The 22759-nt window shown below is 41.9% G+C and overlaps 1 protein-coding gene across 1 annotated transcript in view; it reads left to right on the top strand.

The window, feature by feature from the left end:
* The window catches only part of LOC133382108 (uncharacterized), a 59624-nt gene extending 44456 nt beyond the window's left edge, over positions 1 to 15168 (top strand). The window contains exons 4-6 of the mRNA XM_061621776.1: positions 9810 to 9937; positions 12811 to 12957; positions 14543 to 15168. Coding sequence (XP_061477760.1) covers positions 9810 to 9937; positions 12811 to 12957; positions 14543 to 14857 — 590 coding nt within the window. The 3' untranslated portion in view covers positions 14858 to 15168. The remainder of the gene's footprint in view (positions 1 to 9809; positions 9938 to 12810; positions 12958 to 14542) is intronic.
* The last annotated feature ends 7591 nt before the right edge of the window (positions 15169 to 22759 follow it).

The raw sequence follows: 22759 nt of genomic DNA, 5'->3' as shown, positions 1-22759 counted from the left end.
ATTTCAAACTGCTTTTTTATGGTTTGATTCAGAATGTAGATTAGCGGGGGAAAAAACTCAGAGCCCAACTTCGCCTAATATTTAAACAGAATTCTGACAGAACCCATACTCTTTTATTCAGATCAATGAAGATTGCATATAAAAATCTGTTGAGTCAAAAGAAAATGGATTTTGCAGCCTCCTGTTGGCTGAAATTGGCTAATGCGATCTCCTTAAACCAAGACCGTCTATTCTGGGACATAGTTAAACAAGGGATGGGCTCGTCAAAGCAAAAAAAAGTATTTCAAATTCCAAATTCGACCTGGTATACTCATTTTCATAGTTTATATTCCTCTTTATCATTCTCTCAAACTAACATCCTGGAACTAGATATTGGAAATCTCCACCAGTGGCCCCCAGTCTCTGTTGATGAGATCACATTATTAATTCAATCGTTGAAATTTGGGAAAGCTCCGGGGGAAGATTTCTTACCCCCTGAAATCTTTAAACACTTCTCCGACTGGTGGGCCCCTTTATTGGCACGTTTATTCACCAAAATCAATAATACCGGTGTCATTCCAGATGGATGGAGATCCAGTATCATCGTTCCAATATATAAAAAAAATGATCCCTTTGACCCGACCAACTATCGTCCCATTAGTTTAATAGATGTGACAGCTAAGCTATATAGCAAATTTCTCTTCCAGAAGTTAGAACATTGAGCAGATGTAAATCAGCTTATATCCCCTGAACAAATTGGCTTTAAAAAAGGTTCCTCTGCGACAGATCATTGCCTTACTTTATATTTCTTGGCAAAAATGAATATAATGGGTCCTGTAAGACATCTTTATGCGGCCTTTGTTGATCTGGCCACAGCATTCGATTCAGTGGACAGAAATATTCTATGGTCCAAGTTATACAACATGGGAATTGATCGACGGCTATTACTTCTCATAAGGGCTCTATACACTGATACCAAGGCGCAGGTTAGGGTAAACATTCAGGGAAATATGACTCCTTCGATACAGATAGAGAGAGGAGTCAAGCAGGGCTGTCCACTAGCTCCCCTTTTATTTAACCTGCTTGTAAATAAAATAATCCTAGATCTCTCAGACAAGCAATACTTTCCCCCTTCTATCGGACTAAGGAAGGTATCAGCATTATTTTATGCTGACGATATGGTCTTACTTCCCTTAGCCCCTATTGGCCTAAGAAAGATGTTGAAAAGACTATACGTACTCTGCAAAACAGACAGGCTGAATATAAACTATGAGAAAACAAAAATCATGACCTTTGGTAAAAGACCAGCGAACCATCAATGGTCATTGGAAAATCATAAACTAGAACAATGCCGAACATTCAAATATTTGGGTGTGACCTTTTCAGATACCCTTTCTTGGAAATCTCATATCCATTTAATAAAACAATTAGCAACAAAAAATGTTGGGGCAATCCTAAAATTTTATCGATCCGTAGGGGGCAATTTGATCATGCCAGCCCTAAAGATATTCGAGGCCAAAGTAATTTCGCATGTAATATACGGTGCACCGGTCTGGGGTTGGGAAGCTGCAACAATTCTAACCCTAGAGACTATTCAGACAAATTTTCTAAGGCGCCTACTTTTCCTGCCACCTGGAATGTCTGCAGCTATGCTCCGGGTGGAGACTGGTATCCTTCCAATTAGCGCCCACATACATTTAGCTCTTTTAAGATTTGTGAGAACTTTTACCTCTATGCAAGGTAAAGATCTACTAAAATGTTGTATTTGTCACCCTTTTTCACACAAAATTTGGGGTTGTAAAATAGAAGAACTGCTGCACAGATATCATTTAACTACTCATCAATTTTATACTATAGATACAAACAAGAGGCTTTGTGAGGTGATTTTTAATCATTCTAAATACTTAGATAGACTTACCCTACTCAACTCCCGTGTAGCTCCATGGTATTGGAGATTCAAAACTGATTCTATCTGTTCCCAATATCTTTTACAGCCACTTCGCATTAACCTAAGACACGCATTTACTGCAATTCGTTTTTTTACACTTCCAAATGCTGGCAGATTGGGCAGAATAACAAATATCCCCAAGAACCTGAGAAAATGTGCTTGTGATAATAATGAGGAGGAGGACCTCTTGCACATTTTGCTCTACTGCCCAATATATCAAGACCTCAGGCTTCACCTCCTGCAGGAATGGTTGGTTGCAGATAGGTTGATTACGGATGACGAAAAAGTAGTTTTTTTAATGTCAGATCAAAACCTTCAAGTAACGCGTAAGGTAGCTCTATTTGCTCTAACAGCCCAGAAACTGAGAGCCAAATTTATTACAGAACTATCTTCCAAATAATAAACTAAGGCTAACAAGATAAAGATAACAAAGGACTACTTGAGAACATGGTTTTTTTAATCTATTGATTGTTCTTGTTGTTTGTGAATAATTTTAAAAATTATTTTTTATCCCAACTTTCCTTTTTCTTCTTTCTACATTTATATTTGTATATTTAATGTATTGAATCTGTATATTTGTGTATATCTGCGCTGGCCTATGGCCTTGCAATAAAGTATTTGAACTATTTGAATTAAAATAATAATTATAAGTTCTTGCTGTTATCACTAGTGGGAGTTAATTATCTTGCATATGCTGCTGTTGCTTCTATGGCTGTAACGGAGTGAGGTTAAAGATAAGTGAAATGCAAATGGGGGGAGACACAAAAGGCAGTAACACTTTCCTAAATGTAATACCAAACCAACCACAACAAGATTCCTATGAGTAAGGCAGAAACTCAGCATCCCACAACCAGTCAGGATTCCTAACCAAAAACCAAAAATATGATAAATGAAGAAATATTTATATAAGCATGACTACCAAATATATTTATTATTTACACAAACTGTAAAGATATTTATAGCGCAATCCTAGGTTTATTTATTCAGAAGCAAGTCCCAGTGTATTCAGTGGGGCTTACTCAGACAGGGACAGAAATGCAACCTCAAGTGATAAGCAACTTCATTCACACAACCCAAAATTCCGAATCATGCCACTTTACGCTGTTTTGCAACTGTTTATACTTGTTTTTATGGTTATTGGATTTTAAATGGCTTTATTTCTTGTTGTGAGCTGCCTTGGTTTCCAACCCTACCTCACAGGGTTGTTGGAAAGACTACACACACACACACACTGCAGATGTATAAATACATACAGCCCATATAATAGTTTATTATCAAACCAGTTGGTCATTGCAGAAAAATCAGTATTAGTTTTTTAAAAAATCAGTATTAGTTTCCTACAGAATAAAAACTGTAATACCTAAGTAAGCCCTGCCTACTTGCTTTAAAATAGGACTGGAGGGGCAACAGAAAGAGTTAGAACACAAATACAATTCTTTTTTACATTCACTCCAAAGTCCCATTGATTTCACTGGTCAACATTAATTTTATTGCCAATGATGTTTGATCGATTTTAGGGTAACTTTGTGTCGCTGATTCCGAATATGGCATCGGTTTTGCTAGATTGGCTCTAATTTTTGAGATAATGGATGCCCCCATTGAAAAACATAACAAATTCAAAAAATTTAATGGTCAGGCATAGCCTACCCACAAATGACATGGAAACTGTCTCAAATCATACAAAAGTAAACACATGAAATACCTAATGGCGTTGTATTCAGTACAATAACATTAATACAAAGTAAGCTGATTCAGATAATCACAATTAATGCATAGAAAAATGCTATGTGTACAATTTTCTTTTATGTGGGGCATCAGGACAATCACGTTGGAGGCTCCAGCAGTAGTCTGCCATCATGTGTCTGTCCCATCTGGCTTGATACCTTTCCTCCATCACCTTTATATCCTGATGGAACCTCTCCCCTTGTTCCTCACTAAAATCACCAAGATTATCCGGAAATCTGTCTAAGTGGCTATGGAGATAGTGTACCTTTATGCTCATATTAGTACCCAAATGTTTAAAGTTGGCGAGCATGTTTTGCACCAATTCTTCATAATTGTCTGCTTTGTGGTTACCCAAGAAGTTCTTGACAACTGAGACATAACTGCACCAGGCAGAAGCTTCAACATCATTCATAAATTTAGTGAAATTCAAATCATTGATGAGTTTACGAATTTTAGGACCATCAAAGATTCCTGCTTCTAGTTTTTCCATAGTCAGTCCAAGGAACGATCTACAAATGTATTTGAAGCAATCACCATCTTTGTCCAAGACCTTAACAAATTGCTTCATCAGTCCAAGCTTGATATGGAGTGGTGGGAGAATGATTTTTTCTCTGTCAACCAACGGCTTGTTAATGATGTTCGCTGCACCTAGTCATGTGTTCCCTTGAAGGCCATGTCACTTTTTTCCAATGATCTCGCTTTGCCCTACTATCACACAAGCAGATGAAACAAGGGTACTTTGTGTATCCACTTTGCTGCCCAAGCAAGAAGTTCACCATCTTTAGATCAACACAAATAGACCACTGGTGCTCATGATAGCAAGACCATTTTGATATTTTCATATTCTTCTTTAAGTTTTGTTGAGTGAGCAATTGGAAGAGATGCATAGCGGTTACCATTGTGCGATAAAACACATTTCAAGCTTCTGGTGGAGCTGTCTATAAAAAGCCGCCAATCTTCTGGTCGATATTCCGGTAGTCCCATTTGGAGAAGAAGTCCAGGAATGTTATTGCAGTATACAAGTTCTTCATCTTGGCTGAAGTATGGAAGAAGTCCCTCCTCTCTTGTTCGATAAGCTGTTATGTTAGCTTCCGGCTGTAGACAGTTCTTTTCCATTAGCCTGGATGCTAAAAGTTCAGATGCTTGCTTTGACAGACTGAGGTCTCGTATCAGATCATTGAGTTCTTTTTGGGAGAACTGCTCAGGTGTTGAAAAGCTTTCTTCATATCCACTTCCAGGGCTACCACCTGTGCTACACTCCACGTCCAGCATTTCTTCAACATCTGACAATGGAAGGTCAGGCAGTGAGGTAAACACTGGTATGGGAACATCTTCGCTGTGTGGCACAGGTCGCCTTGCTAAGTCCAAATCAGGATACTCCCACTTACGTTTCTTGTAGCAATTGAAGCATTTCACATTCACAACACAAAAATAACAATCATCATGATGGTTTTGCAGCTCTCTCCACACCATAGGCACACCAAAGTTTAAACGTTTCCTTTCTCCATTTTTCCACTGTCATAGGCACTCTACACAGGTTTTGCAAACCTTATGGGGAGCCCAAGACTTATCTTGATCTCCAAGCTTCACTCCAAAATAAGCAAGATATGCTTGTTTTACAAAGTCAGTGATGTTTTTTCTTTGTTTTTGCAGAGTGTATTTGCCACCAGGGCCGGCTCCAGGAATGCGGGGGCCCTTGGGCATTAGCCTGCCCCGGGCCCCTCTGCTTCCCTTCCACGATCCCGCAGATCGCAAGACGAGCTTCCGAACCGCCCGCCATCCCCCGCCATCCCCAGTGCTTCACCTACCTTTCTCTGCTGTTTGTGCAGCGTTGCCATCAATAAAGATGGCGGCCGAGGCTTCAGTCCCTTACTGAAACCTCAGCCACCATCTTTATTGATGGCAACCCTGCGCGAACAGCAGAGAAAGGTAGGTGAAGCGTGGGGGATGGCAGGCGGTTCGGAAGCTTGTCTTGCGATCCATGGGATCACAGAAGAGGAGTGGAGGGCCCCCTAGGGTCTCCTAGAGCTGCGGGGCCCTCAGGCCAGTGTCCAACCTGTCCGCCCTTTGGAACCGGCCCTGTTCGCCACAAACATAGCAGAATGCATTAGGATTGTTTAAGCAGCCTCTTCGTGACGAACTCATATTCCTCTTCAAAAAAAAAAAGTATCAATATGATATTATATGCAATGGATAAACTTGCAAAACAATGTTCAAGAGTAAAAAGACAGACCAAACCCTGCTGCATATGTCAGCAGCTACAGGTCGTATTGGGGTACAATTGTCATTTGAGGGGTATCCATTATCTCAACAACTAGAGCCAATTCGGCAAAACTAATGTCATTTTTGGATTTAGCACCCCCAAAATACCCTAAAGTCGTTCAAACATCCTTGGCAACTAAAAAAAAAAATTTTTTTTTTGGGCTGTGTTTTCAGCACATTCATAACCATGTCTACTCAAAAGTAAATCCTATTGAATCCAATTTACTCTGGGCAAGTGGATAGAGAAAAGTTCTTCTCCCTCTCTCATAATACTAGAACTCGTGGACATTCAAAGAAGCTGAATGTTGGAAGATTCAGGACAGACAAAAGGAAGGACTTCTTTACTCAGCGCATAGTTAAACTATGGAATTTGCTCCCACAAGATGCAGTAATGGCCACCAGCTTGGATGGCTTTAAAAGAAGATTAGACAAATTCATGGAGGACAGGGCTATCAATGGCTACTAGCCATGATGGCTGTGCTCTGCCACCCTAGTCAGAGGCAGCATGCTTCTGAAAACCAGTTGCTGGAAGCCTCAGGAGGGGAGAGTGTTCTTGCACTCGGGTCCTGCTTGCGGGCTTCCCCCAGGCACCTGGTTGGCCACTGTGAGAACAGGATGCTGGACTAGATGGGCCACTGGCCTGATCCAGCAGGCTCTTCTTATGTTCTTATGTTCTTATATGGGATTAACAATGCTTTTACCCCCACAAAAGCAAGTATTGGGAAGGTTTTCAAAACACTGCCCAGGATCTGACTCCTGCACACATGAGGGAAAAAAACTGAAATGTATATACTTACCCAATTTATGAGATTTTCAGATAAACGGTGGGAAACCACCATTTTCTGGCATTGCAATGAGGTTTTCTAGACACTGCCTCAGGTCAACCAAACACTTCACTGATTGGCTGCAATCCTGAATGGGCGGGGTTAAAGCTACAAAGTGCTACAGTAGTTTAAAAAAAGATTTAACAGTCGGGGGTGGCTGACGTTTTTATGTATATCTCGAGAACTGGACCACCTAGAAACTTAATTTTTTTTAAAAAATTAAAGCTGAGAATCCGGGCCGCCTAAGGGGCTAACCAGGCGCCGGGTGGCATGCAAAGAATCCAGGTAAAACCCAGCTAACCGGGCAATATGGCAACCCTACTTTTTACCCACTCACCCCCAATACTACAAGGATCCCAAGCATAGAGGCCACTTTACCCAAGTCCAGGGGTCCTGGGCTGCAAACCCATAAGGGAAAATTGAGGCTACATTGTAGATCAGGCAAACTTATTTCCCTATAACTGTTTAGGCTGCCCAACTATTGTGATACTTGCTGGTAGGTGCTTCCAATCAGGAGTAGGACAGTACAAAGCCCTGGCTGAGCATTCCATGTATTCATGTAATTCTGCATCCTGTGAGGAGGGTCAGCCACACTGTCTAGCCCCGCCCCCTCCATCATGTCACTGTTCCCATTCACACTGCCCTCCAGCATTGTGGAGCTCCTGTACTTCTGGAGGCTCTCTATATGGAATCCTGATTAATCAGAGTTCTAAATTGTGTGGCGAGTCTCCATGATCTGATGGAGGAGGCAGGGCGAGATGATGTGCACACACGCACACTGCACTTTCCTCACAGGAAGTAGACTCATGTGAGTAAAATGAAAGCCCAAATAGGGGTCAAGTGGTAGTCCAAACAATGACCTTCTGTACCTGGAAGAGAAAGAGAAGGAGGAATAAATAAATAAAATGCTTGAATTCCAAGACTTAAATAAAATAAATAAATAAAATGACCTTGTACAAGAAAGGGTGGGAGTGGTACTTTTTGAGAAAAGATAGCTATAGTTCATGAGAGAGGGGCTTACAACAGTAGCCCAGTAATCCCAACCCCATCATCAATGTGACCACTGGCCAGACACCCCACCAACTGCATATTTGGTGGCCACATGAAGAGGCTATACATGCATGCAAAAATATCTGTACAGGTAGCCCCACACACACACACACACACATTGAAAGAATGCATAAGTAGGTCTGTGTGAGACTTCTGTAGGTTCTACCCCGATGGCTGTGCTAAGTTCTCCCTCTACTGCTGGAGGAAGTGTACCTCTGAATACTAATTGCTGGGACTCACAGGTGGGGAGAGTGGTGTTGCGCTCAGGTCCTGCTTACAGGCTTCTCAGAAGCATCTGGCTGGCCACTGTGAGAGCAGGATGTTGGACAGGATGGCTCTTTGATCTTATCCTTTTTATGTTCTTATGTTATCACAATATAGAGAAATAAATCTACCTTTTTCTCAAAGTATGTCCCAGGGCCTGTTTACATGCCCAAAAACTCTGCATCTGATGCTTTTTGCAGATCCTTTTAATTTGGACGTTTTAGCCAAAGCGCGTGCATTCTACTGCTTTTGCTTTTAACTACGGATTAAATGGATGCGACAAAAACCCGAAATTGCTTTTAAAATCCGCACCTGCTTCTACCGTGTATTACCTTTTAAAGTGCCTTTTTTGCCTGCACAGTTTCTTTGCCATTAGATCCTCCCTTTTCTCTGCCCCTTTAAGTGTCTCTGGGTGTCATTTTGTTTCCTGCCCTTGACGAAGCAACTTCCGGTTGCTCTCACCTTCCTTTCTCCCGCTTTCGCCCACTTCCCCCCAATACATTTCCTCCCCCGCTCCTTTAAACAAAATCACATTCCCCACCCCTTCATTCTCTCTCTTCTGCAGTGAAACCAACAACTCCCTGAGGGTAGCAGGGCTGGAGCTCGTAAAATTCCTTCCTCGGAGCTGTGGTTGTGGCACTGTTGTTTATGTCTAGCGTGTGTGAGAGAGAGAGTGTGTGTGTGAGAAAGTGTTTGTGTGGAGGACCTCTTCTGCCTCGTAGCATCCCTCCGCTTCCCCCAAATCTGGATTTCTCCCCCCCCCTCGGGCTGATGCATGCACCCTTTTTGCAGCCACGGTGAGAGGAGGCTGGCGAAGGCACCGCTGGGGTAATTTATAAGCACCCAAAAGCGCGGGGGATAGGGGAGCTGCCTTGGTGTCTTGTCCTAGCATCTGCTCCACTCACGGAGAGTGATAATATTAAACGGTCAATGCTTCCTTTAGTAGCTGCTTTTAATGTCTCTCTAAAGATAATTGGGGTTTTTTTTATGTTTCCCAGAACGCATGCTGAGGCTTGTCCCGGGGTGCCAAAGGCACACCAATCTCGCGCAGGGACAGCCTAACAGCCACGGGTGGGAGCGATTCCCTTTCTTTCAAGTGCCTATTCCTTCGTTTAGGGAAACACCACCCCTCCCCTGCCTCCTCAGTTAACATGCTAATGTGTGGGCTCAGCAACAAGGAAACGCTGATAGCAATAAACGCACACGCGTGTGAATGCTACGAAGAAAAACAGCCAATTTATTCTTAGCAAGGGCGGAAGTATGCGAACTGTCAAAATCAATCGCGATGGAAAAAGCAGCATGTTTAATGTGGATCTTGGGTCCCATGTAAACAAACCCCCAGAGTTCCCTACTTGTGGTTACATAGTAGGAGCCATCAGGGTGTGGTAGAGAAGGGAAGAGGAAGAACAAGTGCCATAATAGCCAGGGAGCATTGAGATCCCAGGTACAGTTGAAGGGAGTGGGATCTCTACATGATTGCCATTAACTCAGAAGGAGAGCAAGGGGCAGCTGTGAGATAAGTTCAGGCCCAAAGACTCTGTTCCCATGAGCTTCTTCCCCCAAGAGCTGCTTGGTTTTTATTTTATTGTATTTATTTCAACAAAATTTCTATACACTTACTAGAACAAAAGACCTCTAAGTGGTTTACAATAAACCAATGTCCAGACACACACCTGCTCATCAAATCTGATGGCACATTAGTAGCAGAACATATCTGTGGACCTTCTACTACATCCTACTTTGTTTTCTTTCCCCAGAGCCTCAGTTACCCAGAATTGATCATCCCCAACGAGCATCTCCCAGTCAGGCTGCTTCAGAGGACATGGTGCAAAACCGGCTGACAACACCACAGTTGAGCAGTATCCTATCACAAAGGAACCATGAGGTAACTGCAGTGACACAGCATTGATTCTTCCTGCTGTCCCTGATGATGAGCTGACCTCCCGTCCCCCAGAGAAGGTTAAAATTCACTTCAAGATAAAAGGCCCCTGATATGAGCACTGGGCCTTCAAGTCAAAAGGGCTTCACGTGCTAAAGAAATGTTACTGAAAGTAAACCAGGATTGATCCAAAGAACTACACAAATAGTTCCATATGCCAAAGTGAGCTTTTAGCTTGTGTTTCTTGAATACCAGCCTTCTCCCTAATCCTCTTTTGAAAGTGAAAGAAACCTTAGAAGCAGATTGGGATATGGCACTGCTATATATATATATCTGCTAAGGGTGTACACAAAAGAGAATGTTTGCTACAGATTCCACTTCAACACATCGGAAAGCAGGCCACTTCACCTGGGACAGCTTTGGACATAACCTGTTTCCACTTGAGTCTGAAGCAGAGCCTCACTTTGGAAATTTGAGGTTTTGTGCATCTCCCCATTGACTAACATGGGGAAATGAATAAATAGTATAACATTTTTACTTTTTGACAGAATTGGATGAAATTTGCAGGCATATATCCCCTTCTGAGGGGGTGGATCCTGGCAAATTTCAGACAGATATGTGCAGGGTTGTTTTTTTTTGTGCAAATGGATTTGTTTCTCCCCCTTAGCCACCGCTGCATGTTTTTTTAGTCAATTTGTATGAAAATGGACTAAAGCATAGATATATCCTTGGATAAGTAACTTGTAGAATCTCAGGAGAGTAAGTGCTGGATCTCCTCTACCTCTTCCCTTCCTCCGGCCTGACATTTTCCTTTTATGAACTTAGAAAAAAAGTGTAACTATTTCTAATAGATAAGCTGAGACTATCTGCATCCTCCAAATCTCTGAGATGGACCCATGGCTTCAGGAGCACCCCAAATCATTTCAAGCCACTTTGGGAAAGCCCTGCTTTGTCACAGACAAAGCTCCAAAGCAACCTGCTTCATTTCTGGATCTGAGCTTTGTCCAAAGCAAATGCAGTCCCCGCATGTCTGTTATTCAAAAGGTGATGTCTCTTTATTCTGCATACACAAGAATGTAAGTAGTATTGCTGGAGTGGCAACTTTGCAGAGAAACAGTTATTGATCATGTTCACGTTACAATGAAAATGATGGAGGAATAAGATTCCCTCCCATTCTACCTGGATTGTTGCTCTGGGCCCTGTGGTAGTCTATTAAGCCCTGGAGTGCACATCATAGCAACAGCCACTACATTGCATCGATTCGCCCATCCTTCTTTTGTGAAGCATTGTAACTTGTTAAATTGGCAGCTTATATTTCAAGCTGAAAAACAAATCTAACTTTGTGAAGGTCCATAACCATGTCTAGTAAAAGTGCGGTTTATTCTTGTTTTTAAACTAGTAACAGTGACACATATTCTACAGCAATTTGATGCTCTATATTCTTCTCTTCATTATGTGGTACCCCAACCTCCTGAACAATAACTAGTGTGATGTGATTGCCCCCTTGTTGCCATCCTGATCAATTAGTTTCACACCGTGCCTGCCGGCTATTATCACCTTTGCTCCATCATAGTTAGGGTATGTCAATAGGAATCAGTCAATAGTCCAGAAACACATGTATGTGCACAGGAAAATGTGAAAGGTGCTAGAGCAAATTCTGTGCAAACTCGATGCATATGTCTGCACCATTCACTTAAATTGGTTGATCAGTACTTCCCTCTTCTGTAGGAATGCTGGGAACTGTAGTTTTGTGAGTAGGGATGGGGAACGCCATACAGAGCTCTCAACAGTGGCACCAAATTACAGTTTCCAGGATTCTTTGGGGAAAGCAGAATTGTGATGGTAAGTCTCCACCCACCCACATTGCATGTCTTCACTGCATTGTCTGTATGGTTCCTATAGTTCATACAAAGTGTATATGAACAGACTCATACAAAGGTTCAACTATTCTGGGGGAATTACTGTATTTAACTGCACGTACAGCACCTATGTGTTTGCAGATGATAAACATGTAGGGACCTTTCTAACAGTCTAATGAATGAATGCAGAGTGGGGCTCAGACTGAGTCAGGCCATTGGTCCATCTCATTCTACATGTGTTCACATTTTTCAAGTGAAAAATGCTTGTGAACAATTAGTTGTCTTGGAAGATATGCAGACCAACTACTCTGTGTGGTCGTGATCTCCCAGTCTCCATTACAGGTTTTTTTTTAACAATAATCTATTTGTGGACAGACCTAAGCCCATTGTGGCTATTAGGCAGGCATAAAATATCTGGCCTGGGGAAAGTAGACTCCCTCAAATGAAGAGAAGAAGAGATGGTGTACAGACAGGTAGACGTCAGACATCTGAACAGCAGAAAGGGTGGATATAATATGGGATGGGTTAGAAGAAGCATATCCTTACCAAAGAGGGGCATTGGCCTAGTACGCAGTTGGGAAATCCAAAGACCCAGGGCCACATATGCAGCATAATGAAGTTGGATTGAGCTGGTTGAGTTTGTGGGTGGTAGAATGGGCTGTCCCATTTCAGGTGGGAGGAAACACATTTTTTTAATGTTCCCCATGTGTTTTCTTAAAAAAAACCCTCCCCTTAAGAAGAAAATTAGCACAGCAAAGCTAGAACCTTTCTTGCTAGTGTGCAGCTTTGTTGTGTGTTTATTTTTATGTAGGGAGAATTAAAAATGGCATCTCCCACTTACAGCCTGAAGTGATGCAGCCCTCAGGATTCTACTAGCTCCTTATGCTAAATTTGTGAAGCAGGCCTCACTCTGCCAGTACCTGACCAGAGTTACGCTATAAATATGACAGCTCTTATATTTTCTTTCTTTCTTTCTTTCTTTCTTTCTTTCTTTCTTTGCTTCTTTAATTTCAATACTAGAGCCTTTTCAAACACAATCTGGAAGAAGGACTCCTGAGAAGAATAGCAAGGAGAACAGTCCGTCGGCGTGTCTTTGGAGAAATCAATCCCCAAAAAGTCAACCAGTTTGGGACAGCCTGTTCACCTTTTCATGCGCTGGCAACTACGGTGTGTAAGACATGGACACACAAACTAATGCTTGTATAGTCTGTTCAGTTATCTGCACTTCTGACTGACTTGCCTGTTCTCCTTTGCTGACTCTTTACACTGTTCTCTTGAGCTCACCTGTTAACTTTATTACATACAAAATAAGTGATGTTTGTTATTTGAAATCCCAAGTATGTCAGACTCCTAGCATCATGTTACCATATCATTAGTCATCATGAATCATTGGTGATTAATACGTTAGGCTATTACCAAAGAAAATGTACCTAGTTGGGTGGCAGCCATTACATAGGATAGAAGCTCAGGCCTTTCCAAAATACCAGTCAGGTATGTGTCAGGCTCCCTTATCAGAATGTAGTTCTTCCTCTCCTGTTGCTAAATGGCCACTACAGCCCAGCCACATGTATGTAAGCACCAAGCCTCATTGATTTCAATGGAAGTTTGATTTAAGTCGGTGCTTTCAGAACTGCAACCTAAGTGTTGCTTCCCACACTCCCCTGTAGGCTCACTTAAACAAATCACGGCTCATGTGAGCAATCTAGTTGTGTGAACAGAGCAAGTAACATTGGGTCAGCAAACTTAGACAAAACATTGCCCAGTGCACAGGAGTCACACTCTCCCTTGAGTTTGCAGTTCCATTGTTATGTACTGCTTACACAAATAGACTGATCTTCTGTTTACAAATTTGCAGGAGTGAGTCAATAGCTGGATGTGGGAACTGACTAAAAAAAGCATTTGCTTGCAGTGTGGCCTGTCTCTTCTTTTCCTTCCATACACACCCTGTGGCTCCATCCCTGGGTTCTAGATCTTCCCTGACTATGCACCAAACTAACTGTAATGTTAATTGCTTGAATGCAAATGATGTGCTTTTTTCTTTTTCTTTTTGCTATGTAAATAACAGGCACAGGGAAGTTTCATCAGCTTTGAGAGACTAGGCTATGGCATTGATGAGAGAAAACATAACGGAAATGTAACTATTTTTATACCTGCCATAGTCCCAACAAAAATCACCCCTGCAAAGCTACTGTTTGCATTTCAACAGAAGATCAGGCTTCCCTGCAGCCACTATTTAATTTAAAAACAAATGCATGCCAGTTGCATTCACACAGTAAACATCATGTCTGCTTTGGCCCTAACAGATTGTGAGCAACTCAGAATAGTAATTTTATGCCCTTTTTTCTGTGGAAAGCACCATATGTATTGATAACACTGTGTCCTTAATCATGATCCTCCAGGAGAAGCTGGTCCATTAGGGCAAATGGGGAATTGCTCCACCCACCTCAGTCTGCCCTTAATCAGGGGCCACCTGCATGTCTCCCAACTCACAACCAGTCCAGGGGCTGGTCCTGCCTGTCACCTTCCTCTTCCTCCTCAGTCTCAGTGTTGCCCTTGTAGAACTTAGCATGGAAGAGGACGGGGGACCAAACTAGATTGAGTTGGCTCTGCCTGTCATTGGCTCTGGCTCCACCTACTGCTGGTCTCTCTGCCTTCCACTCTACCAGTCACAATGGGCACCTACCACCTCTGTGATCCTTCCTTCAGGGATGGTCTTTGTGATCATGGTATTTTCCTTCTATATCTGCTGTAGGAGATAGAGAATTTAACCTTTCCCAGCAACTTACCCATGACTGCACGGATGATGAGCAAGGGAATAGTTTGTACCACAGAGTCTGACTTAAAATCTATGCAACTGACATTCCCAGAGCTGGATGGAGAATCTGTAGAAGAGTCCATGGCAAGTGACAGAAAGAAAGCACTGGACCAAGCCAAAAAGTCTAAGCTGCCCCCCTTGATTAAACTTTCAAGATCTCAACTCTCTGAAAACAAGAAGACTTCAGGTTGCCGTCTTCCCTCAGTTCCCACAATAATTGCATCTGCATCACTAAAGTGGGGAAAGTATTAATATTTACTTAAGAGAGCCCACATGGTTTCTATCAAAGGGTGCCCAAATGCTCTGGTCTTGGTATTTGGGCACGGATCACAACGTTTCAGTCATTTTGAAGCTAAGCACTTCTTTGAAACATTAATGTTCTTGGGAAAGAACATTTTTATACGTTGTATCAGCAGTGCAAAAAAAAATCTAAATAATCAATTAATGCATGTGTGGGCCTCTTTGGTGGGCAAAACTGAAATCATTTTAATCCGTTGCATGAGCCACCTGGATAAAGCAAGCATGTTTTTCCAGGGGTGCTAAATGCACCTTTTAGTCTGCATTTGGCACTTGTGAATGTTGTCAAGAAAGGATACAAAACAGAAGAGAGCTGTTTTTTATTTATATATTTTTTTTAAATGATGTATATGCCAAGTTGAAATATTTTATTTTTTTAATTACAGACTTGGGAAATATTAAAAGCAATTTAAGCATCACTTGTGAAGACAGCTTGAGACTGTCTACATACAATTCTTGGGGCAGGTCTAAACAGATTTGCCCTAAAGGATTCTGGGAGATGTAATTACTCGGGTGGACAAAGCTCTTTCAGTATAAGATTTTCTGCAATTGAAAAAAACACACTTTTCTTCAGAAAATATTTAATCATAATGGCTTCATTCCCATGGAAAATCCATGGCAGTTGAAACTGGTTTAGGATTTAGTCTAAAGGTGCATGCAGATGGAATTTTAAAAGGTGGATGTAAAATGTACATCTGCTACATTCTGCACATGCCAGTAACTATCCCTTGCAGATTCTCCAACTGTTCCTACAGTTCTGTCCCACAGATGACAGTAAGCATAGGACCAGAGCATGACGTTATTGTTGTTATTGAATCACCTTTTATGTATGTGTCACAGCAATTTACAAACATGTAGAAACAGCTAAAAATAGTTTTTAAAACAGTACAAAAATAACCAAATATAAGTTTAAAAGCAATACAAAATGAAAACTTAAGGCAGAAATCTTTTCATCCAGCTGGAAAAGCTTGTGGGAGAAAAGTCTTCAATTGTTTCCAGAAAGTACAGATAGTGGGTGCCTGTTGTATCTCAGTAGAAATGCTGTTCTACAAACAACAGGGGCAGCCACACTGAAAGGCCTTACTGGGGAGTGGGCTTCTGACATTTTGGGGATTTGAAGGAAACTCTCCTTCAGAACACAGTGAACTAATGGATATATATGGTCTAAGGCAGTCTCTCAAGTAACCTGGACCTGAGCAGTATAGGGCTGATCTTGAACTTGGCCTGGCAGCAGATTGGCAGCCAGTACAAATCCTGCAAACAAGGCATTATATGCTGGTGGTAGTTTGCCCCCACAAGCAACCTAGCCATCATATTCTGCACTAAGTGCAGCCTCCAGACCAATCTCAAGGACAGCCCAACACAGAGCACATTGCAATAATCCAGTCTTGAAGTTACTAATACATGGAGAATGGTGGCCAAGCTATCCCAATCTCGGAATGCCATATCTGTCTTACCAGCTGGTATTGGTAAAAGGCACTCCTAGCCACCAAGGATGCCTGCGCCTCTAGTGACAGAGCTGAATCTATGAGTATCCCCAAAGAATGCACCTGCTCCTTCAGGGAAAGTGCAACTCCATCCAGGACAGACAACTTAGTGACTTCCTAGGCCCAGGAATTACTTACCCGCAGAGCTTCCATCTTGCCAAGACTGAGGCTCAATTTATTCGCCCTCATCCAGACCACCACTGCATCCAGACACTAGTTCAAGAATTTCCCAGCCATTCCTGATTCAGATTTACAAAGAAATAGAGTTGGGTGTCATCAGCATATTGATGACATCTCACTCCAAATCTCCTAATGATTGCTCCATGTGGCTTTGTATAGATGTTAAAAAGCATTGGAGACAATACAGTGTCCTGTGACACTCCATAGCTCAAGAGCCGGGGGCCAAGAAACACTCGTCCAATGCTATCTTCTGGAACCGTTCCTGGAAATAAGACTGGAGTAATGCTCCCAACATCCATCTTCCATAGACAGTCCGGATGGATACCATGGTCAATAGTATAAAAGATGAACAAGAAATTGAGCAGGGACACACTCACTCTGTCCCTTTTCCAAGGCAGATTCAGTCCCAAACCTGGGTCTAAACCCAGACTGGAATGGGTCTAAATAATCAGTTTCCTCCAAGCACACCTGCAACAGCACCACCACAACCCTTTCAAGGATCTTGCCCAAAAAGGGGTATTGGCAACCAAGCAGTAGTTGTTAAATAACATTGAATCCAGGATGGGGGGTTTTCAGGAGTGGACACACTACTGCCTCCTTCAAGTTGCAGGTACCATCCCCTCATGCAAAGACATGTTCAGCACATCGTGGATCCACCCAGTCATGCCCCTTTGATAAGTCATGAAGGGCAAGGGTTGAGAGGGCACATCATGCTCACGACATCAGGCTACAAAACCCAAAACTGATCCCGCAAAGCACAGCTCAATGGAGCATTGGAAACCTCACTCAGAGCTTAAGTATGGTATCTAGCTCACTATGGAGGCGAATGGCTTTGTTCTCAAAGTGCCTCATAAGCAAATCACAGAGGGTCTCTGAAGTGTCCAGTGCTCCATCCATCAGTATAGATGTCCACAGCCTTCGACTACCCTGAAAAGCTCTGCTGGACACTAGGGATGGGGTTTACTCTTTGGTTTGGGTCCGTGTTTTGGTTTTTGCAATTGGCTTGTGGTGCCGATCTGCAACATTCCCCCCCATATTTTTTTTATTTTTTTGCTATTTCTGATCTGCTTGTAATAGCTAATGAAATTGCTAATGCTGTTGGCGATCTTTCTACCAATGGTCTCTTGGGTTTTCTGTTTAAATTTAAATTAGGCAGATAATCTCTTGTCAATTCTGCCTCTTGCCTCAGGTTACTGTGGTGCTAACCAAAGATGTTAATAGTGATTGTTATCACCTCATTGAGACAGAACTTCAAAGAAATACACATTGCAGCACTTCATAGCAAAGCTGTTTGCATTAATAACTATGTCAAATTAGCTGCAGACTTGTTTTTTAAAAAAGCTGGTGTCACTGACAGTCACAAGCATTAGTCGTACCTGATCCAAAGGCATACAGGATTTATGGATTCTGACAGAATTCGATGACAAATCTGAAAATGCAGAAATTTGCCCCCATTTCTACTGAGCATGCTCTGACAGGATGGAAGCTGCAAAGTAGGCCCTTTTTGCTGCTTTTACCACCAAGCAGTAAGCATGGTTGGTTATGTGTTTAGTCTTCTTTGCAGTGGGCTTTCAGCACTTTATTTTATTTATTTATTATTTGATTTCTATTCCGCCCTTCCTCCCAGCAGGCACTTTGTCATCATCCAGCCATTGCATAGCACATAGTTTCCACAGCTATACCAGTGGCCTGAATGTTCTCCATAGCTTCACTGGCCCTCCACATCTTGTCATTCCATAGCGAGATAAGAGCCTCAGAAAGACCACCAGCTCTACCACTGGAAATCCTCCAAAGTGTTCAGAAATCCATCAGAATCCACTTGTCTGCAGCAGTTGACAAACTGACCCCACATCTTTGCAGAGGGAAATTGGTATCAATAGCCCAAACCTCACCAGGAAGTGGTCTGACCATGACAACAGGGTCACAGAATGCCCATCCCATTCCCAGACCACTAGCCTTGCCACCAGGGACAGAAACCAGCACTATGCATCCTGCACTATGCATCAGGCCAGTGCCCAATGGAGACCATGAAGTCCTGAGCCAGATCAGTGAGAATACCCTCCACATGGACATTGAAGTCCCCCAGGACAACAGTCCTAGGGTTCTCCAACAGTATGCCAGTGACCGCTTCCATCAGCTTGGTCTGGGAGGCCACTGGACAACAAGATGAGTGATACATCAGCAGCATCCCCAATCTGTCTCTTTGGTCCGACACCAGGTGAAGGCCCTCAAGGACAGTCAGGAAATGAGGAGGTCTCCTGGTGAGCATGATAGAAATATCTGAATTTTGAAGGCATTTTTTATTATTATTTAAACGTGTTAGTTACTTGTCACCTAAAAGTTCTCCAAGTAACTAGCCTATGCTTCTGGAATGGCTAATCAGATGCTTAATTGTGCCTTGGGTTTGTAGATACTTGTTCTAATGAGATCTGGACCAATCCGACCCATAGTCTAGATACCTCCAAGACCCTGATTAGCCAGTGAGCTCGCCTCCAGTGCTCTGTAGTTCTTGGGCTGGTTAGGAGTGAAGACTAGGCTACTTTGGGTGAAGAAGAGATCTGGAACTGCAGCTTCAAGAGATATTCTGTTAATTCTACAGTAGTTTGTTTAATTATACCTCCCAATACAGCAAAATGTTGCCACCTCAGTTTTTAAAAACACCCTACAGTTTACGAGACATTAATAATAAGTTATAAAGTAAAATCACAGTGTTGTGAGCTATAATTGCCCTGTAATCTTCACCTCATTACTATCTCTGCAATAGCAGTAATCACCCCAGGTAGGGTTTTGTATTCCTGCTTTTTTAGCAAAGGAAGGTGAAAATCACATCACAAATACTTTGGCCCGTGTTAAAGTCTATCTTCAAGTTTGAACTGTAGTCTGGAAGTAGATCTAAATATTAGAAGATAGTACCCAATGTTGCTTAAATAATTTGATTTCAACGTGCACTGCAGATATATAAGATCACATAGCAAGTACTGCTTCAAGACTAGCCTCCACATCATGAGATTAAATAAGCAGAACATAAGCAACCAGTCATGCCACATATTTGCCAAACCTACTGGGTGTTTTTCCCCAGTGCCAAACATATAACAATCATTATCAAGCCATTGGGGGGGGAGGACTGCTTTTCATTAGTGGTGGGTTTTATTTGGTGTGGTTGGTCATAAGCTGTGTAGATCTGTTTTAGGATTAGCTATGGGGTTACCTCCTCCCAAACAGCCCTGGTTTCCTGTCTCACTCAGAGAGGGATGGAATGATCTATCATTCTCTCAGTTTCTCATTTTTCAGTCTTAAATTCAGGTCTCCACATTTCTGCAGCAATTTGCTATTTTTTAAAAATAAATCCTCATGAAAATTCTTCAGCATTTTAGTGATTTGACTAATTTTGTCTGATATACACATTTTTTTCAAGCAATTTCTCCTAATATAATGCATTTTTGTATATTATTTTCACTAATCTAATATATTCAGTTTATCCACACTTTCCCCTTATATATGCATTTTTTTTAAAAAAAACACATTGGTTGGAGAACTGCATTGCAAATTTTGGATATGTGCATATTTCGAAGTATGGCTGCATATCGGTTCTCATACTTTAAATGCAAACTGAATAGAGGTTTTCCTCAATCCCTACTCTCTGGGTATATTAGATGTGGCTAATATCAGTTGATACCATTTAGCTTCCTTCAAAGAATCAAAACTGTAGGACAGTGAAGGTTGTGTCCACACAATACATTAAAAGCTTTCCTCAAATAATCCTGAAACTGTAGTTTATCCATCACAGAGCTACAATTCCCAGCACCCTTAACAAACTATAGTTCCCAATGTTATTAGGGGGAAGCCACATGCTTTAAATGAGAATGTGATCTTAGAGATTGTCTAAGTTCTTCATCACAGATCTATAGTTCCTTGGATTCCCAGTGGAAAAGGAATGCCTGCTAAATTAGTTAATGTTTATATGGTGAATAAACACTAAGAGCTGAATTGCAGAGTTGGGTTCTTCAGATAGTCATCTTTTCCCTTGTTGCATTGCTCAGAGTATCTATCCTCTGCCACAGGCATCCACTGTCATAGAATCATAGAATAGTAGAGTTGGAAGGGGCCTACAAGGCCATCGAGTCCAACCCCCTGCTCAATGCAGGAATCCAAATCAAAGCATTCTCGACAGATGGCTGTCCAGCTGCCTCTTGAATGCCTCCAGTGTCAGAGAGCCCACTACCTCTCTAGGTAATTGGTTCCATTGTTGTACAGCTCTAACAGTTAGGAAGTTTTTTCTGATGTCCCGTTGAAATCTGGCTTCCTGCAACTTGAGCCCATTATTCCGTGTCCTGCACTCTGGGACGATGGAGAAGAGATCCCTGCCCTCCTCTATGTGACAACATTTCTTGTACTTGAAGAGTGCTATCATATCTCCCCTCATTATTTTCTTCTCTAGGCTAAACATGCCCAGTTCTTTCAGTCTCTCCTCATAGAGCTTTGTTCCTAGCCCCCTGATAATCCTTGTTGCCCTCCTCTGAACCTGTTCTGGTTTGTCTGCATCCTTCTTGAAGTATGGAGACCAGAACTGGACACAGTACTCAAGATGAGGCCTAACCAGTAGAGAATATAGTGGAACTAATACTTCACACTATTTGAAAACTATACTTCTGTTGATGCAGCCTAATATAGCATTTGCCTTTTTTGCTGCCACATCACACTGTTGGCTCATATTCAGCTTGTGATCAACGACAATTCCAAGGTCCTTCTCACATGTCGTATTGCTTAGCCAAGTATCCCCCATCTTATAACTGTGCATTTGGTTTCTTTTTCTTCTGTGGACATGCAGATCCAGATATGTGACAAAGAAGAATACACACACTCATAGCAATGGAGGATGACATGGAAAAGTTTTTTTGCAGAAAGATTCTTTAAGACATAGGATTCAGCATACCACCTACCATACTTCCTGTAAGAAAATGAGATATAATCCGTTGCAGCCATTTTATATATATACCATTACAAAATTAGCTTTACAAGGTTAAATCCAGGTCTACTTCCTTCCCAAGCTGATTTGCCTTACAATTTAATTAGGTATAGTCTTTAAAAAAAAAAAAGCCCTAAAAACCGAATGGCTACCTGCCACCATGATGGGAACACTGAAAACACCAGGGAGAGGCAATTCAGAATTTTTTTTAAAAAATTGGAAGCTGTCACATATTGAGACATTTCCAGAAAAGCACAACTCATTTATTTGTACAGTGAGACAGCACTTGGCACTGATGATCAAAGCTGTGCTCGGATTTAAGCCTGTATAAGGGCAGGAGTTAAATGGAAATGTTTTCTGAATCAAACTGCCATTAGCAATGTCTAAACATTCCCCCAGCGATGCTGCTCCTGATAGCACTGTTGCAGTGCAAAACTATAGAAAGTGCTTAAGTCCCTGAGCGAAAGAAGGGCTGTAAATAGAACACACCAAGAAGACTTTGCTTCAAAAGGCAGCAATCTGGTTCACATAGCAAACGGAGCGGTGATGTGGCCTGAAAATGTGCCATTTGTTGAAGGAAGGGCAGTATCAGATTTTCATATTTTATTTTAAAGATAATTGTGCATAGTCTGCATTCAAACATTATGGCCCACCATAACAGAAAGGCCACATTTCTTCTTTGAGATGGCATTTATCTGATGTGTGAAAGCATGGTGGAATTCCCCGACCAGTCCACATAATTCCATTCATACAATAGGCATGGCTGGATTATAATGGGGCAATTGCACCAGATCCCATACCTGCAAAGAAGCCCAGTAAGTCTCTAGCCTTCCTGGAAGGACAGTTATAAAGCAAAATCTGCAGGCAACTTTCTCAGTGATTTCTGTGAGATGAGCAAGCATGACTGCACCCACCTTTCAGTGTTTTTAGAGAATGAGTGAAGTCAGAACTGTGACTGACGAGTGGGTTGTTTGGATCCCAAGAAATCTCTGGGATCCTAAAGGACTAATGTTTCTCCCCTCTTTAGTATACTTTTCTTTCTTGCTTCTGCGTCATTTTCTTCGAATCTCCATAATTTGCTCTTCCTTCCTTTCTAGCAACCAAAACTCATCTTTCCTGCGGTGGGTTTGCCTGAGATCAGGTACTCCATATATGTTATTTTCTACAAATACTACTACATAATAAATGGCAAATACAAAACGTGAAAAATTTGCAAAGAGGCAT

Source organism: Rhineura floridana, chromosome 3 (assembly GCF_030035675.1).
Source record: "Rhineura floridana isolate rRhiFlo1 chromosome 3, rRhiFlo1.hap2, whole genome shotgun sequence".
Classification (NCBI taxonomy): domain Eukaryota; kingdom Metazoa; phylum Chordata; class Lepidosauria; order Squamata; family Rhineuridae; genus Rhineura; species Rhineura floridana.
This window is presented reverse-complemented; position numbering and strand designations above follow the sequence as displayed.